We start from the raw sequence: 14,996 nt of genomic DNA on the forward strand, positions 1-14,996 counted from the left end.
CACCATAAGTCGGAATCGACTTGAAGGCAGTAATTTACATTTAGAGAGCAGTGGTTTTCAACTCCTTTTCAGCTGAAGAACCCTTGTAGGGTTGTGATGCCCTGCAAAACCCCAAAACCTCCTCCTGCCCCCCAAGTAACAACAGCAACTACGTCGAAGCTAGTAATAAAATAGTTAAATGACAACTTACCCCCTCCTGTCTGTGGCACTACTCCCAAAAAGGATGCATCTGTCAATTTCGGTCCTCAGTTTCTCATTTTTCCAATTTGAAATTCAGTTCTCTGCATTTCTGTAGCAATTTATGGGGTTTTTTTAAATTATCCTCATGAAAATTCTTTGGTATTTTTTGTGCAAATTTCTCCTAATAAACACATTTTTGCAAGCAATTTCTCCTAGTAGAATGCATTTTTGTCTGCAGTTTTCACTAATGGAAGCATTTTTATGCACATATTCTGCTGATATAAGCATTTCTGTAAACACTGGTTAGAGAACTGCACCACAAGATTCGGATAAGTGTTAATTCTGAAGGACGGCTGTGTTTTGGTTCTTATATTCTTTCAGAAAGGGTGAATTTGATAGGATCAGCTTTAAATATGGACTGAATTGAATTTTGCCCTAATCCCTACTCACAAATAAAGAACAGTTGTGAATGTTCAGCATTGGGGAACTAAAGGTTTGCACCACAAGGCTGAACTGGACTAACACTCCAGGCGCTTCCAGACTGTTGCTATTTTCAAGCAAGGTTCAGTCGCATACTGGCAAATTCAGGTTGCACAATTCATTTGGAGGTCTTGTGCACAAACTCACTCTCCCTGCCCTGGAACCTTTTGCAAGAAGGAAAGTGACAGGACATGCACAAGGAAGTGTGGAACAACACTTTCTTGATGCAACATTGTGTAAGCTCTACACTGTATCAGCAGTGCCGGTGGGGGCTGGAAATTCCTGGGTGGTTGGCAGGGAAGCAAAGTCCTTAGCCGGCAGTCTGGCCATAAATCTGCCAGGTCTAGGAGGAGGGGAGCTGATAAGGGCCAGGCTTGTCCGAAGCGTACTTGCCGAGTCAGGAGTCCAGAAGCGAGGTCAGTAGAGGTCCGGGATCAAGTGCCAAGGGGTCAGTCCAAAAGAGGTTGCCAGGAAACTAGGAACACACAAGCCACGCCTGACGTTGCAGTCAGCAACAAGCTGCAGCCAAGGTGTGCCTTATAAAGAGCAGGGTTGACAGCAGGTGTGAGCCCTCAGCGTTTGGGCCTTAAGGAGACAGGCCTGCCCCTCTTCTGCCTGACCTTCTGCTGTCTACGTTCTGCAGGTGAGGGTTGAGTATCCTGTGCACTGTCTGTGTCTGGCTGCAGGGCCTCTGCTGTATCTGGGGTGCTCTGCAGCTGAGGGGGAGAAGGAGCTGGATTCTCAGGAGGCTCCTCCGTGTCTCCTTCTGAGTCTGCTGCTCCTGGGTCTGCTGCTGTTACTCCCGAGTTGTCCTCATCTGAGGAGTCCTCTGACGGGGCCATGACACATTGTAGAACCTCTCCACAAATAAGTCAGAATGCTAAATAAATAGCCAACGTTATCTAATGACACTGCAAACTTTGTACAAACAAATCAGGATGAACGCTCAATAAACAGGTTGCTTGAAAGCAGCCTATCCTCAGAGTGGGGGGTGACTGGCCAGCAGAGAAGGGGGATGTGAAGTCCCTGAGATGAGAGGTTGTAAAAATGCAATGGAACCTCTAGGGATGCTCACAGAACTCTGGCTGAAAAGCACTGCAGTAAATTAACATTCAGGATACAGTAGGGCCCCGCTTTTCGGCAGCCCACTAATACGGCAGCTAAAATTAGAGTAAGGCCCCACTCATATGGCACTTGTTCTGCTTTTACAGCTTTTTTGGGGCATTGGGCACCATTTTATTGAAGGAGTTCTGCTTTTTGGTGGGTTTCGCTTTTAGGCGGGGGTCTGGAACGTAACCTGCCATATGAGCAGGGCCGTACTGTACTCTAAAATGAGCTCCAGTTTTGACATGGCAACTTGGTTCCTGCATACCTTATCTTGCAAAGGAGAGGAAGGTCTAGCAAGTGTTTCTGTGCTGATTTAGCAGCTCAGCTCTTGCAAATGTTATCTGAATTGCCAGTACCATTGTTTAGGAAATTCAACAAGGATGCAAAGCAGAACACAAACAACAGAAATGGCAGAAGAGTAAAGCAGCCACAATATCAGTAGCTATAAGCCTCAAAAGTTAGAGTTAGCAGTTCTAGTATTAATGTGGCACATGCAAGGTAAAATACTCTCAATCAGTTCAATTTCTGAGCGAGTTCCAGGTGGTAGTGGGTTCACATACTTTGTTCTGGGCTGCCTGGCTTGTTGGCATAACCATGCCTTGGGGGGGGCAATGCTGCCTGCTGAATGCACCCAGCAAAATGGTACCATACCATAAATGGAGTCAGGAACACCCCCCCCCCATCCATCCAAGTGATACAACAGTTTGCGCAACTCTCCCAACAGAAAGTGGCTCAACTAGACCTCCCCCATCAAGGCCTGGCTTTGCAACCTTCAATTCCGTCCACAGATAAAGGTCCCTTCCAGATGACCTGTTCATTGACCATTAACCCTGATTTGTTTGCACAGGTTTGTGGAGAGGTTAGACACCAGCAGCTGTTTATTGAACATTTACACTGGCTTGTTTGGGGGGAAGGTAGATGACATTGCATCAAGTAATTTTATCCTAGACTTTCCGGTGCATTTTCCTTATTGCACAAAGTCCAATTTATGGGAGAAGTACAAGAGCTCCAGATCAAATTTAATTGTGCAACCTGATTTTGCCAATACATGATTGCATCCCACCTGAAAATAGCATGTCTAAAAGCTCTCCAAGAAAGTTAAATCCTGGAGAGCAAATGAATGTCTGGCCAAGTGGCAAATCAATTCATGCTCCTGGGAACTTTCCCTGTAGTTAATTGTCCAAGCTTCTTATTTCTTCCAGCCTGGCTGATTCTGTCCTCCTCCCAATCTACATGTCTTTACATGTGGCTGATTCTGCCATCATTTCCGATTTTCCCTTCCGGGATTAACAACGGCTGACTTCCTCATCCCTCACTTTTGCACTGTTGTTACGACTTGCAAGCATATAATCATCATCCTAGCAAGAATGAAGGGAAGAGCCACTGGTAACATCCTTCTCCAGAAAAGCCAACTCTCTGGGTTTCACTCGTCAGTCCACCACAGGAGCCAGTCCCTCAACAACATTCCCAACAACATCTGCTATGCTAAGGTGGCTGCTGTATCACAGCCCAGGGCAGCAAATGCTAATCACACCCTGTTGAAAGGTAGCTAGATGCTCTTCTCCCTCTTGTGCACCCTGCTTAAAAATAGGCCACGGTGTTGCTGGTGTGCCCTGGATTCCAGTGTGCTTGGCTACAGAGACGCAACCGATGATTCAGCCCTCGGAAGTGGTTTTCCGTTCAGCTAAAGCAACTTTAATCGCTGGTACGGAGTGCAAGCTTAGCTTTCAGAGAGGTGGGGGAAACTGTACATTATTTTTTGAAAAGCACTTTTAACAAGTATATACCTTTTTATTTTGGGCTGATGTTATCTCCTTTGAATTTAGACTGCATGCCTCCCGTCCCTTCCAGCATCCAAGCAAGCACATTTCATGGCTGCTTGTTTCACTGTATTATTTCTAGGGATAATCTCTGTAGCTCTTTCCAGACCATGACATGCGTTAAGATTATTGAACTCTTATTGAATTAGGTTGCGGCTTAGGTTTTAAGAGCAGCTGGTATAGCACAGTGGGGAGGAGAGCCTGGCTGGGAGTCCAGAGTCTGGGAGTCCAAATCCCCGCTCGTGTCTCCTGGGTGTCAAGGGCCAGCCAAAGATCACCCCCACAGGGAGTGGCTCAGGGGTTACGTGCCCTGCCACCTGTGCAGTCGTGGGCAAGCTGCAGAGTCCCAAGGAGATCAGTTGCCCCCCAGCTGGCAGTTGTGGACAAGGAAGGGGCTGGCTTGTGCAGCTGTGGCAAGCTGAGCAGGCCCTAGCCAGCTGGAGAGGACTAGCCTCAGAGGGAGGCAATGGTAAACCCCCTCTGAATACCGCTTACTATGAAAATCCTATTCATAGGGTCACCATAAGGCGGGATCGACTTGAAGGCAGTGCATTTCCATTTAGGTTTTAAGAGGCCATGTGGTCAGTCACAGTCCGCTCCCAAAGATAGTGAGTGAACTTTTCTGGATGTCAGGCAGGAAATCCTTTTGATCTTTTAGTTGTTTTGAAATGTATATCTTGATACAGCCTTTACCAGCCAGGTGCCCACCAGATGTTTTGGACCACAACTCCCATCAGCCCCAGCCTCCACAGCTAGGGCTGGCGGAAGTTGTAGGCCAAAATATCTGGAGGCCACAAAGTTAGTTAAGGCTGTCTTGTAAGAGCTGGAAAAGGTACTTTTTTGAACTACAACTCCCATCAGCCCAATCCAGTGGCCATGCTGGCTGAGGCTGATGGGAGTTGTAGTTTTAAAAGGCAACTTTTCCAAGCTCTGCTTATTATACAAAAAGATCTCCAGGTATGGCTTGATGTTCCTACACCAACAAAATATACTGCATTAAGTTTTTTAGCAGAATCACTGGACAGGAAACAGTGGATCACCCTACATTACTTCTTAAAATAGGAAACAGTAAGGAAGAAATGGATTCACTTGGGGCGGGGGGAAAGCAGGTAAGGTATTAACATTTTTATTTACTTACAATAAGCAGCCTCAAACCATAGATCAGCCCTACCCAGTCAAGGTTTGGGCAACTGCAGATGACAGTTAATGAACTTAATTTATTCATGTGTCTAGTAACTTTAATGGGTCTACTCTGAGTAGGACTAGCATTGGATACAACCCCAGGTGGTAACTGGAGATGAGGGAGAAATTTGATGCAGTTTGCATTTAAAGGCAAATCTACCTAATTTGCACTTTCCAAAACAATACGCAAACGGAGGCACAGCAATCCTACGATATTCACACTTTGCCAAATTTTACAGCGCAGTTCTCCAGCCAAGTAATGTTTCCAAAAATACATGTACAAAGGCAAAGTGTGCAAAAAATGCATATATTAGTGAAAATAACATACAAAAATGCATTATATTACTGAAATATCACTGAAATATTAAGTTCTATGTATAGCCACTAGCATTAGGCTTGTATTGTGCTGTTGTCTATTTAGGCCATAATTTTGCTTTTTCTCAGCATGAGAAGTAGACCAGAGTGGGTTATATCTATTGATGTGGCTGGCCTAATATCAATTGTTTAACAAATGTAATGTGATGTGGCTGGCCTAAATTATATCGTTTAACAAATCTAAACCATGCCTTTATCATCTGAGAGAGCGTTATGTCTACTCTACTTTAGCCTTCAAATGATAATTGTTCTGCATTCTCAGGCCGATGGAGACTTCACTTTTTGCCATGTGTTTTTAAATTGGTTTTTTTTAAGTGTTTTTAAATTTGTGTATTTGTTTTTAATTGTTGTAAACCGCCCACGAGCTTCGGCTATGGGGTGGTATACAAATGTAATAATAATAATAATAATAATAATAATAATAATAAAATTAGGGAAAATATGCTTTGTAAAAATGTGTATATTAGGAAAAAACTGCATACAAAAATGTGTACGTTAGGAGAAATCCTCACAAAAATGCTGATGAATTTACATGATGTCTTAAAAAAATAAAATCCACAAGCTAATACAGAAAGGGAGGATCGAATTAAAGACTGGAAAGATCAGAAATGGAGAGAATCCGAAACTGACAGATTCATCCACTGCTACTGGTAACTTACCATACTGTACCTCTATAGCCACAGGTCAATGGCCATTGTATTCTCCAGTGAAATGGTAGTACAGCTAGGAAACTTTAGACCCTAGACTTATGGCCCCAGTGCATTACTTCCATTGTGAAGCACACAATAAACATTTCTGCGGCATTCTCCACAAGACCACAGCCCCGAGTGTTCTCAGCCCTTTCTGAATGGCCAAGAGGATGGTTGTCCAACCTGGGCATCCAATGAAATGTGGGCATGTTTAAGGGAGCATGTTCAGTGTAGGAGAGGCCGAGCCAGTGGAAACAGGGACTGGGCAGGAGGAGCAAACTGTCTTTCATGCACTGTGGACTTTGGAAGGGATATTTACTGAACCCTTTCTAGGGTACCATAGGAGGTGCTGGTGGGCATACTGGCACCATTTTGGCAACCCTTGTATGACCTATTCTCCCATTTTACCTTGGAGACGCCTTCCTTCTCTCCCCTGTCCTTCATTCACCTTCTTCCATGGCTTACGAAACAGAAACAACCCTTCCCTTGCCTCTGATCTTCCAAGCCTGCCCTCCTGCAGTGCACCTGGGCTTGATTCCAGACAGGTGGCATGGAGGCGGGAGCAAACAGATTCAGCATCTCCTCCAGCCTCATCACAATTTCTCTTCTCTGCTCCCACCCACGATTCTGTGATTTACACCTGTTTCTATGTTCCTGATATCGTACAGCAAACATTAAAAAACACTTTGATAATGCTGTTTTTCTTTTTTAAATTGCTCTGAGCATGTGCAGTTTTGCTTGTTAAACCCACTTAGATAGCAACATCATGGGTTCAGCTGCCCTCATACTAAACACATTTTCTTGGGAATAATGAGCATTGGAGTATTACATGCACACCTGCAGCAGAGTATTACCTTTATTTGGACCAACAACATGTCATAAACTAGTGAGCTCAGAACTTTGTGATGTCTTAACTGGGCCCCAATAACAGTATCACCCTATGGTTATTTTTAGATTCTACCATAGCACTAGCCAGCTGCCTGCTCTATTCACAGCCCGAAACAATACTGCTTTTCTGTCTGCCCTGGAAGCTGCACACTTTCCCAGTTGGATCTGGTCTTTGTTAATGGCCTGGTTCACGCACAACACTAAAACATTGTTAACATTAACCATAGTTAATAAAAAAATAGCAAAAGCAGAAGGATCTGGCAGGCAATCACTTAAAACCCTGGTTTATTACATCACAGAATAGTTAAAAGCACCTTAAGAGAATTTTTTGCTGCTCTTTGCTTACAGCTCTGTAGCTTTGCAGCAGTGACAGCTCCCTAACCATAGTTAAGTAGGTTGTCTGAGTTCACATATAATGCTGAGCTATGGTTAATGGGGAGAGAGCCCGTGTGGTGTAGTGGTTAAGGTGTTGGACTAGGACCTGGGAGACCAGGGTTCAGATCCCCACACAGCCATGAAGCTCCCTGGGTGACCTTGGGCTAGCCACTGCCTCTCAGCCTCAGAGGATGGCAATGGTAAACCGCCTCTGAATACAGCTTACCATGAAAACCCTATTCGTAGGGTCGCCATAAGTCGGGATCGACTAGAAGGCAGTCCAACAACATGGTTAATGGGCCGACACAGACATCTTCAGTTTTCAGGACAAAAGCGTACTTTACACTATACACGATAAGAAACTCTTGGTGGAGAATCTGAGCCATTTCCCGATAAACTCACTGAACTCCAAATGTGCCATCCTGGGTTCCTGAGAAAGATGCCTGCTCTCAACTTTTGAACTGTGGTTTCATTGGAAGATAGTCTGCTAAACATGGGATGCGCATATTTCTTGCCAATCACAGTTGCCACCTGTAGTTGTAATGTGTAACCTAACAGCTGAGTCATGTGTTCCAGAGCAGGATATAAGATGGAGACAGAACCGGGGAAATGCGTGTGTTGCCTTTGGGTGCTTCCACACAGCAGTTTCATCGTGGACTCAATGGTGCTTGTGCATGCAAGTTGTGTGCAATGTCCGCACAATGATGCCCTCATTAAAATGCCATCCCTGATTATTGCCCCCATTTAAGCTGGAGTTGCCGTTTCTATGGAATGTCTGATAAAAAAAAAACTCATGGAAATCTGGACTAAATGAAGGAGAGTGAGAAGGAAATATGAGATAGCATTTTGATGAGGATGAGATTGTGCATATATTGTGGAAAACTTTTAATGCACGAGCAGTACTCAGTCCACAGTAACACCCTTTCTCAGCAATCCAACTCCTTGGATAAACTAAGCAAGCCTTTGTCCGTTGCTTGAAGTCTTGGTCTTTTATGCCAGCCTGTCTATTTGCCTTTCATAAGGATGGCAACCTGTGGCTGAGCAAAGCAACTCGAAGGAACCCACAGAGTAAGAGCACGTACCTCCATCTCCCTTTCCCACATGGTTGCCTCTACCTCTTTACTGGATCCCTCTCCCTGTGTACATGAATAATTCAGACGAGCGTCTCTCCTTTTGTTGTCAGCATGCACCAGTTGTTCATTATTTATTGGTGCTGGCTTTGTTGCCACCAGTTGGCACAGTTGTTTCAAAAGCCGGCTGCACGGGAAGAGAAACCCACTCTCTGAAGCAGACCCATTTGCAAATGGCCACAGAGTTTCTAACACAGTCCCAAAGATGGTTCTGTCACAAGACACTATTGTGTCACAACAAGCAGATATAATATGAGCTCAGAAGGTAAGGTGACCTGGGAGGAGGTATTTTCTGCGGCAACCCCTAAGTTGTGGAACTCCCGGCCCACAAAGGGGCATCTGGCAACTTCTCTGAACAGTTTTTGGTGAATGCAGAAGATGCACCTCTTTGCCCTGGCCTTTTAAAAAAAATATTATTATTGTTACACTTGTATACCACCCCACAGCCGAAGCTCTCTGGGCGGTTTACAACATAAAAATCAATATACAATCACATTTGATACAATTGCTAATAAAAAATAAAAACAATAATTCACATTTTAAATAAACATAACTGAACAATAAATCTATAACAATATACATAACATGACACCTGGCCTTCGACACCTGAGGTGTCATTTTTTAGGACCCACCCTATTTTTTGTGATGTTGTAGTTTTAAGTTGTTTTTAATGATGTATTTCAAACTGTTGTAACCCAGTCTCTAGGACCTTAGGGTGATGGGTGGGTAATTAATAACACTGGCAAAAGAGAATGCACTGAAGGCTGAAGGCGGAGCTGGCCCTTCCAGTAAGGAGAGTGAGGGGACTACCTCAGGTGCCAGTGTTGGAGGGCAGCAGCAGCCCCCCACTTTTCCTTCTGAGCCCTCCCACCATGGCTGCCACACGGCCTATCTCAGGCCCCTGAATCTGGGCTGTAGCCTCAGCTGTGGCAGCATCATAGTCAGTGTTGAAAGATTCATGGAATCGTAGAGTTGGAAAGGGCCTACAAGGCCATCGAGTCCAACCCCCTGGTCAGTACAGGAATCCAACTTAAAGCATACCCGACAAGTGGCTGGCCAGCTATGTCTTGAAGGCTTCCAGTGTTGGAGAGCCCACCACCTCCCTAAATAACTAGTTCCATCGTCGTACCGCTCTAACAATTAGGAAGTTTTTAGACTTCAGCTGCCAGTCTGCTCCACTTCTGTATGTGGAACAGGGAGGAGGCTGCATCTCGCTCTTCGTCTCAGGCAGCAAAATGTTTAGTGAGGCTCCTGCAAAAGAACGTCCTCATCAAAAGAACATGTTTCTGTGGCGTGGCTGCTATGCTGGATTAGGCCAAAGAGGACCCTTTCTAGTCCAGCATCATTTTCTCACAGTGCCAACCAGATGGCCCAAGAATCCCACCAACAGGACCTGAGCACAACTTGTGATTCCCAGCAGCTGGCATTCAGAGGCATTCATGCCACCTCTGGCACCAGAGAGAGTACAAGTCGTTTGTCTGTCAGCTGCCTGGTTCATCAAGTGGGCTCGCAAGACTGGGCAGGTGGCTTGAAGCAAAAGAGGTGGGCAGGAGTAGAGCGGCAGCCCTGCCAGGAAAGCAAATCCAATGCCAGAGAATCTATGGTGGACAGAAACACCTGGACCCAGTGGGCCTAGCCAGGCCACAGAAACAGTCAGGAGGCAGGTGTGGAGGACACATGACTTGCTCAAGGAGATCAGGTGAGGGCCACAGAAGTGAGCAGCCCAGTGGCTTCCTAGAGGGAGAGTGCAGGGGGCCTTGCAGTGGGATTGGTTCTTTGGGGGTCACCTGACTCACAAAGCTCTAGAGCAGGCATGGAGAATCTTTGGCCCTCCAGATGTTACTGAACTGTGACTCCTATCAGCCTTGGCATGCATGGGCAATAGCTAGGGATGATGGGAGTTGTCATTCAGCAACATCTGGAAGGCCAAAGGTTCCCCACCCCTGCTCTAGAGCAGCCTTCCTCGACATCGGGCACTCCCTTTGTTTTGGACTACAACTCCCATCAGCCACAGCAAGTCTAAAACATCTGTAGGGCACCAGGTTGGGGAAGGCTGCTCCAGAGGATTCTAACCAGCAGTGCCATTACCTGGGCTGAAATACCCACAATTCCCTCATCCAATTGCTAGCTTTGATGGCACAAGGAGCGGGGGAGTAATTCGCAAGCTGTGTACCATCTTGGAGAGCTCAGTCAATCAACTCAGGGCTCCAGTGAGCCCAGAAGAACCACCCAAGAAGGAGCCTGCACTCAGTGCCTCACCTTGAACCACTGTCCAGGGCTTATCTCCTTCCAATCAGCCTTTGTGGGAGGCAGGCAGGTATATCAATTCCATCTCTGCACTGGGAGCAGTTGAAACAGCACTCAGTCACTCCTGATGTAGAGGCACAGCACAATGACCCACCTCCAGAGGAGGTTGCCTGCCACATCGCTTCATGAGTCACTGCTCTGAGCTCACCTTCCAATCACCAGGCACTCCAAAAAACAGTGACACAGACAGAAACAAAGAGGAGGTGCTGCAGGTTAGACACTCTAATACAGTGGTTCTCAACCTTTTTTGCTCCATTCCCCCCTTTCACCATTGTTCAGAATATAATTCCCCCCTTCCCAAGATAGCCTCTCATAGCGTGTTGACGTTTCGCGAGTGACAGTGGTGTTTCTCGTGAGAGAAAAATTTCTTAGTTTATATTATAACAGAATTTCTTGGAGCACTTTCTGGTCTTTCAATAATAATTTAATTTTGCAAATGAGAATAATGCTGCATGTTCAAGAATCGATTTTAATCTGTGACATTCAATAAACTTTATTGAATGTCGCAGATTAAATTAAAAACAAACTACAATTTTACAGATTGTACATAATCTACAGGACATCACACTTTGCTGAATAGTGGTCCCAATTCCCCCCCCTGGAACCCTAAAATTCCCCCCCGGGGGGGAATTCCCCCCTTGTTGAGAACCCATGCTCTAATAAGATCTCTTTATAATGTAAGAGGGAAGGGTGCCTCCCATTTCAATTCAGGAAGCAACGTGTGTTTCTTTACACCTGCTGGAAGTTTGGGAAATCCAGGCATAGGGAAACAGGTTTTGGCCTGCAAGAAATGTTTAAGTTCACATGACCTGATATTCCCAGGAATCCCCTTTGCAAAAAGTTGTATTTTCCATCTTAAATTCAGTTCTCTATATTTCTGCAGCAATTTGCAGTCCTCATAAAAATCCATCATCATTTTAGTGTGAATTTCTCCTAATAAACATGTTTTTGTATGAAGCTTTTACTAATGTACACATTTTTGCATGTAATTTTCCCAAATACAATGCATTTTTGTATGTTATTTTCACTAATGTTATTCTTATGTACACTTTCCCCTAATATATGCATTTTTGTAAACATTGGTTGGAGAATGCATCACACAATTCAGCAACATACGAATTTTGAAGGATGGCTGTTTCTCATATTGTTTCAGAAAGTGTGGATTTGATAGATTCACCTTCAAATGCAAACGGAATTGAATTTCACCCCCATGCCTAGTTGCATCAGATCAGACACCCATCACTCTCTGAAATTCTCTTTGCCTTCCAGTGCTTGAGGTCATTTTGGCTTGTACAACTGAAGCAGCCTCTTTAACATGGTCTGGTCTGTTGACAATCCAATTCCTCAAAGGCTGCATTTGCTTTCCTTGACTCCTTTGTCAGTCAGTGAGAGAGGGAGGGGTGGAGTTCCCCTGGAGTTTAGGGGTCTAGGCGCAGACAGGTGGGAGCTAAGATCTGTGTGTTCAGACAAATACATAAAAGAATGCCCTGAAGAAAACATGGAACAACTGCTCTCAACAGAGGCTGGGGGCAGTACAAAGAGCCATATGCTCTGTGCCGTAGTTACGGGAAATGTAGGCTAAGCATCACATTAAAGTAAAAATCTTGGCAATGTTTGGTTTTTCTCTTTCAAGAGATTTCAAAGTGGTTTTGAGCACTAACTGGTTAGTTGTTAGTGAGATCCATAACGCAAACAGAGAGCTGCAGCTAGCCATGCCCAAGGCTTCTGGTCAAGAGGCAGGGATGCCATTCAGAGCCCTGCTTACAGCTCTGGAGAGGGACCCAGGAGTCCTGAGGGAGAAATCCTGCACAGGGTTTTTACCAACAAGGAGAGGACGGCTCAGCAGATAGTGCTGCTTGGATTTTTAAGAAAATGTGCTGTTTTTAGCTTAGGCAATAATGGTACCTTTCAAAATAATGTTTGACATTAGCTGGAGTCGCTCTGAAAAAGAGCTCTCAAAACCACATTCTTTACAGACATGGGAGTTCACTAAGTAGCTGATTGGTGGGGCTTGCCAAGGTGACCTCAGGTATTATTCATTAGCTACAGAGCTTGGAAGTAGCTAGTTACAAGTAACGAATTACTTGTAATTCATTACTTTTTAGAGTAACGAGTGGGTAATTCCTTTACATTTTGATTGTAATAGAACTAGGAGTAATTTCACTACTTTTGTGGAGTAATTGTAACATTTCCAGAATTACTTTTGGGCATTACTTGGGGGGGGAGCAGGGGACGTCTTTTGCTCCTCTGATTTGTGGATGAAAATCATGTGCCTCAAACTGGGCTTCTGTGCAGTGTTGCTCTTTCCTCATGCTCTGTGGATGGGTAGGAGGTGACAAGGGAGGAGGCAGAGAGTGAGATGGGGTGGAGTGGAGAAAACAATTATTTTAAAAAATGGATAGCGGTGGTGAAGAATGGAGTGGAGAGAAAAAGGATCCGGAGGTCAAGAACATGGATAAAGGAGGAGAAGGAGGCAGCAGCAGAATGGAGATTAAGAACTATGGAGGTGAAAGATGACAACGCGCGCGCGCGTGTGTGTGTGTGTGTGTGTGTGTGTGTGTGTGTGTGAGAGAGAGAGAGAGAGAGAGAGAGAGAGAGAGAGAATACTGAGTTTGCATTTCGCACACAAAGTGGCCTCCACCACCCTCTCTGGTTACTGTGCTGCATTCGCAGTATTTTAACTTTTTTTTAAATCAGGGGAAAATGTTTGCTTGAGTGAGTGCCCCTTAGTTGGTGGCAGGGCAGGGTCTGGGGGGTGGTTAAGTGAGAGAGATTATGCTGGCTGGCTGAGGGGGGGGTTGCACTTGGTCTGATGTGCAAATATCTCAGGCCTCAGCCTCCCTCCCCACCACCCTTACCAGCGGAGAGACCACCATTGCTATCTTATGAATAAAAATAATTATTCTACTACTTCTGTATGTGTTTATTTTTAATGTTGTTTTAGGCTACTTAGATGTGCAGCAGCCAAGGCCAGCACCTTGTAGGCATTTTTAAAGTAACTGAAATGTAATTGTAGTGATTACTTTGGAGGAAAAGTAAAGTAATCGGTTACTTTCAGAGCAATTGTAATTGTAATGGTAATTACTACTTTTTTTGGACCATGTAACTTAAACTGTAATTTATTACTTTTTAAAAGTAATCTTCCAAGCTCTGATTAGCTATCCAATGTCAGGATGTTGTGCTATTATGAATGGTTACTGTTATTATTTCATATACATTCTGTATTTCATTTCCCTTTGGCCTCACTGTTTACATTTTCTCCTCTTAACCAAGGAGCAGGCAGAAGGTAGACTGGGGTTTATTGGTAGATCTCTGCATGAGAATGTGTCCTCAAACTGAGATAATGTCTCTTGTTTCCCTGGATAGATGTAGGAGTCTGGCTTTTGGGTAGCTGGAATACAAAGGGTTACATCCATAGCTCTGCCACGGTTGCCGTTAGTGGCCCTCAGAAGCTTGCCTTCAAGGAAATGCGGCCCCTCAGATTGAAACAGATTCCCCACTCCTGGTCTTCATGGTGACACAACACTCTGTGTTGGTTTTGACGCAAGAGGTATCTTTCTAGCAGATTGTGTCCTGTGTGACTATACTTACAGTTTGGAGAAGGAAGAGGAGGCTTCCATTTAGGTTTTCTGCCTCCGGCATCTAAACAGAATCCCTCTTGTGTACAACAACTAAGCTACCTAGACACGAAGGGGCTGGGGAGGAAATTCCTTCTATTTATGAGGACAACTCACCATGGCAAAGTGTACCAAGTTTGCTGAATGGCCATGAGGACATCTTACTGCTTATGCTGGATCAAACCAAGAGCCTACCTAGTCCACCAGTCATCCTGCAGCCACAGACAGGCAGGCACGCCTGGGAAAGTTAGAGGCAGAACCGCCTCCTGCTACTTCCTCCTGGTGACTGGCCATTAGCGGGCATTGGGCATTGTCACACATGAAGCTTCAATCACCTTTGATACCTCTTTAGTCCACTGTGTTGTGTGATTGTTGACCATGCTGAACAGAAACCTAGGAACTGAATCAGACCATCTAGCCTGGTATCATCTACACTGACTGGCAGAGGCTCTCCAGAGGCGGAGATAGTGGCAACTGATCCTGGGACCTTCTGCAAGCCCGCAAAGCAGATGCTCCACATTGTCGTTGTTGTTGTTATTATGTGCCTTCAAGTCGATTACGACTTATGGCGACCCTATGAATCAGCAACCTCCAAGAGCATCTGTCATGAACCACCCTGTTCAGATCTTGTAAGTTCAGGTCTGTGGCTTCCTGTATGGAATCAACCCATCTCTTGTTTGGCCTTCCTCTTTTTCTACTCCCTTCTGTTTTTCCCAGCATTATTATTTTTTCTAGTGAATCATGTCTTCTGATTATGTGTCCAAAGTATGATAACCTCAGTTTCATCATTTTAGCTTCTAGTGACAGTTCTGGCTTAATTTGTTCTAACACCCAATTATTTGTCTT

At 44.9% G+C, this 14,996-nt stretch overlaps 1 protein-coding gene across 5 annotated transcripts in view; it reads right to left on the reverse strand.

Moving 5' to 3' along the window:
* The window catches only part of KCNIP3 (potassium voltage-gated channel interacting protein 3), a 142,154-nt gene that overhangs the window by 120,542 nt on the left and 6,616 nt on the right, over positions 1-14,996 (reverse strand). The window contains exon 2 of one of the 5 annotated variants that reach the window (XM_061593460.1): positions 191-289. The exons of 1 other annotated variant lie outside the window; for it this stretch is intronic. Coding sequence is in view for 3 of the 4 variants with exons in the window: in XM_061593457.1 (XP_061449441.1) it covers positions 6,242-6,277 (36 nt within the window). In the remaining variant the exon portion in view is untranslated. Of the gene's footprint in view, positions 1-190; positions 290-6,241; positions 6,354-14,996 lie in introns of those variants that run through there. 3 more of the 5 variants (XM_061593457.1, XM_061593461.1, XM_061593458.1) reach the window with 3 other exon arrangements.

The sequence above is a fragment of the Rhineura floridana genome, chromosome 12 (assembly GCF_030035675.1).
Source record: "Rhineura floridana isolate rRhiFlo1 chromosome 12, rRhiFlo1.hap2, whole genome shotgun sequence".
NCBI lineage: Eukaryota > Metazoa > Chordata > Lepidosauria > Squamata > Rhineuridae > Rhineura > Rhineura floridana.